General features: G+C 34.2%; 1 protein-coding gene across 1 annotated transcript; it reads left to right on the forward strand.

Moving 5' to 3' along the window:
* The first annotated feature begins 639 nt into the window (after window positions 1–639).
* Window positions 640–2,096, forward strand: LOC123887029 (probable transcription factor At1g61730). The gene has a single exon (XM_045936305.1). It carries the CDS (start codon window positions 741–743, stop codon window positions 1,911–1,913), a length of 1,173 nt encoding a protein of 390 aa, XP_045792261.1. The 5' UTR covers window positions 640–740; the 3' UTR covers window positions 1,914–2,096.
* The last annotated feature ends 1,751 nt before the right edge of the window (window positions 2,097–3,847 follow it).

Raw genomic sequence — 3,847 nt, forward strand, 5'->3', positions numbered from 1 at the left:
GGAGGAAGTACATCTCAATGCAATGAAAATTAAGTACATGACATATTATATTGAATCCGATATGAATTAAATTATGTAAGTTTATGTTATTTATTATTTTGTGCATTTTGTTTTTTTTTGGGTTTAAAATAATTAGTGTTGTTGCTAATAATCTTTTGTCTAAACTTGATAGGGAGAATTACGATTCGATCCCCGCAATTACGATAAGGAGGAGATTGAAATCACTTGATCTTAAAACTGACCCGGAACCAGATAAAAAAAATAAAAGGTGTATTTTTAGTTTTTTTTTTTGTAAAGGTATTTTTAGTTACTTGTGTACTCCCTCCGACTTTATTTATAAGTAAAAGTTGTTTTTTAGATTCATTGAAAAACCAATGTATCTATCTAGCCTATATTTAAGTTAGATACATTAATTTTTCAATGAATCTAAAAAACAATTTTTGCTTATAAATAACGTCAGTAGGAGCAGTTGGGTTAAAAAGAAGAAGCCAAAAGGTTCACTTTAGGCGGGATTATGGCTAACATTGGCGCTTATAGTAAATAATAAAAAATTAAAAATACAGTAAAAATATATTAAAAATAATTGACAATTAATGAAGTATCCTCTACGCGTCTTTTTCTTATATATATACATTGAGAACCTTGATAGAGTTTCGCTTACCAAAAAAAGTAACTTAGTAGGGTTTTTCGCTTAACTCACTCACTCACTAAACTCTCAAACCCTAATCCCAAATTCTCAAATGGCACCAAAGAAACGCCCCACTTCTCCTCTCGAGGATGATCAGAAACCTTCAACCCAAAAGCAACCAGAAGACAAAGTAGCTCACGAAGAAGAAGATGAAGATGATTCATCCGAAGAAGAAGAAGAAGAAGAAGGTTCATCATCTGAAGAAGAAGAAGAAGAAGAAGAAGAAGAAAAAGATCAATCTCAAACCGCTTCCAAAAACCCTCCACCTTCTACTCCTATCTCAAACCCTAAACCGGCTTCTGAATCTGAATCCGAATCTGGATCAGAATCCGAAACTGATTCCCAACCAGAACCAACTCCACCTCTTAACCCCAAAGTTGTTAAACCAGACGCTTCCAAGCCAATGAAGGCCCAACCAAAGGCCCAAACCCAGGCCCAAACATATTCTATACTAGCCAGATCTGGAACTAAACGTGCCGCTGAAAACGAAAATGACTCAAACCGTTCAAAGAAGAAAACAATCGCCGTTGCCGTCACCACCGGTGGTGATTCCAACGACGAGAATGAGAATGAGACTGAGAAAGACGTGAAATTGACTGGTGAAGACTCAAAGAAGAATACTCAGAGACTTTTCAGCGAACAAGATGAGCTTACTATTCTCAAAGGACTCGCTGATTTCATTTCCAAAACTAAAAAGGATCCGTTGAAGGATGCATTGGCATTTCATAGTTTTGTGAAGAAATCGCTTAGCGCTGAAGCTAGCAGCGCACAATTGAAGAGGAAGGTTCGTACATTGAAGAAGAAGTTTGAAACTAGTGACAGTTTCACTAAACCACATGATAAGAAAGCGTTCAAGCTTTTCAAGAAGGTTTGGGGTAATACTAGTGCAAATGAAGCTGAAGAAAATGGAAAAATTACAAAGGGTGCTAAGAAAGAATTAGTTATATCTAATAAGAAGGAAGCTGCAAAAGTGAAAACTGTTGTTGATAATAGTTTGATTGTGAGTGAACTGTTTCGTTTTGGTGTTTTTGCTGGTTCGTCTGTTTTGAATAAGGATGCTATGGAAAGGTTGTTGGAATTGATCGAGGAATCGAAGAGGGTTGAATTCGTGGAAAAGTGGAAGCAGGTTCAAATTGCTGAAATGGAGTTGCTTGTGAGACGTTCACAGCTGGCTAAGGAACAATCTAACTTGTTATTGCAGGCACTCAAGAAATCAAGCAAGTAGGAGTTTCTTTGTTAGGTATAGTTTTGTGGTTAATGTGGTCTTGTTTTGGAACTGTTATCCGTTTATTAATGTAGCAATTTTGAATCTATCTTATGGTCTTTTAGGTTGACATTTGATAACAACTGTGAATCTGTGATGTTTTGATTATCGGCTACATGAAATGAAATTATTATGGTTTAGGAATTTGGCTGAACATACACATTTACGCATTGTGTTGTTTTGATTGATGATTATAATATTGTTCTAGATATTTTTGAATATGTGGTTAGAGATAGCTTATGCACTGGCTTGAATTGATTATGAGACCTTTGAAATGGTTTTCAATGCATGCCTTTGGTTGTTTAACTTTTGTTGTTTATTATGCATCAATGAAGTTTAGTATGAAGGGCTCACTGTATAGTTTTATATGAGTTACGAGAATGTGATAAGAACTGGTTGTAGATATGTTTGTTTGTTCCACTACTAGTTTGAAGGATTCATTGTGTAATTTTAATCAAGTAATGAAAATGTGATATAAGAAATGGTAGAAGGATATGTTTGTTTGTTACCTTAGCCATAAATTTCCAATCTTGTAAGCGTTGTCGAGTGTTAGGAACCCAAATTAAAGATACCTATTACCGGGTTAAACTTTATCTGGTGACTGAGGAAATTGCCTTCATGGTGAGAATCCATTTTGTCATGGCACCTCAACTTGGCTATTTCATATGTTCAGTTCAATTATAGATTATAGTTGGTCATGTACAGTGGTATGAGGTCACTGTTGTTGTGGAAACTTCCCCTTTCTATTCCTTAACGTAACCATTTACTAAGTACATTATTTTTATACATTAAGGAATGAGGATATTTCTTAATGGCACAAAAAACACTTCGTTGAATTTGTTATTTGTGTAATACTAAGTGCCCATGACATCAAAGGACAATGGCACCAACGGTCCTTGCATTCTACTATTTCTTTGTTAGCATTCCCTGTATAGGTAGAAACTGTGAGTACATCCAATGATGCAATCGATCATGTGTGGTTTATGTTAGATCTTCAATGTCACATAGTTTTGAAGCAATATTTTTAATTAAAAATTTGAACTGCCCATGATTTTAATTCAAGAATTATTAAAAATGTTCTTGGAATGAATGTAACACCAGGTGATTCCCATCCTGAAATGTGATATCTGCAAGCTTGTATTATTTTGATATATAGAACGATTAATGAGCAATAGTGATTGCTACTATTACTTCATGTAACAACTAGTTTGAAGGGCTCACTGTATAGTTTTATTTAAGTTATGAGAATGTGATAAGAACTGGTTGTAGATATGTTTGTTTGTTCCACTACTAGTTTGAAGGATTCATTGTGTAGTTTTAGTCAAGTAATGAAAATTTGATAAGAACTGGACCGTGTTTGTTTGTTTGCTTGTTTGTTACCTTAGCCATATAGATTTCCAATCATGTAAGCATTGTCTGATGTTAGGAAACCCAAATTAAAGATTATGAATGAATGTAACACCAGGTGATTCCCATCCTGAAACGTGATATCTGCAAGCTTGTATTTGATATATTGATCAAAAATAGTGTCTTGTATGATTTATTTACACTAAACCAATGTGCTTGAAAATAGTTTGAAACTCGCCAAATTGGAAGTAGAGTTTTATAGTATTACTTGTTCACATGACAAAGACAATACTTTAACTATAGTCGATTAGACAAAAAAAAGTATTAATGCCTTAAACATCAACTTATAATTGTTTTCTCTTCTTTATGTGGAATCAACATTATGTTGCTTTGAGTGATAAGGATTAAGGACATGGAGAATCCCTAAATTTTTGCTTAGTATTGAGTGATTTTCAAGTATTAATGTCTTATACTCTATGACACTTGTCTCGATTCCTATCATGGTTATTTCCAAACTGTCTGAATCTCTTTTTCCATATTGAGGAGTC

Source organism: Trifolium pratense, linkage group LG5 (genome assembly GCF_020283565.1).
Source record: "Trifolium pratense cultivar HEN17-A07 linkage group LG5, ARS_RC_1.1, whole genome shotgun sequence".
In the NCBI taxonomy this organism is placed as follows: Eukaryota; Viridiplantae; Streptophyta; class Magnoliopsida; order Fabales; family Fabaceae; genus Trifolium; species Trifolium pratense.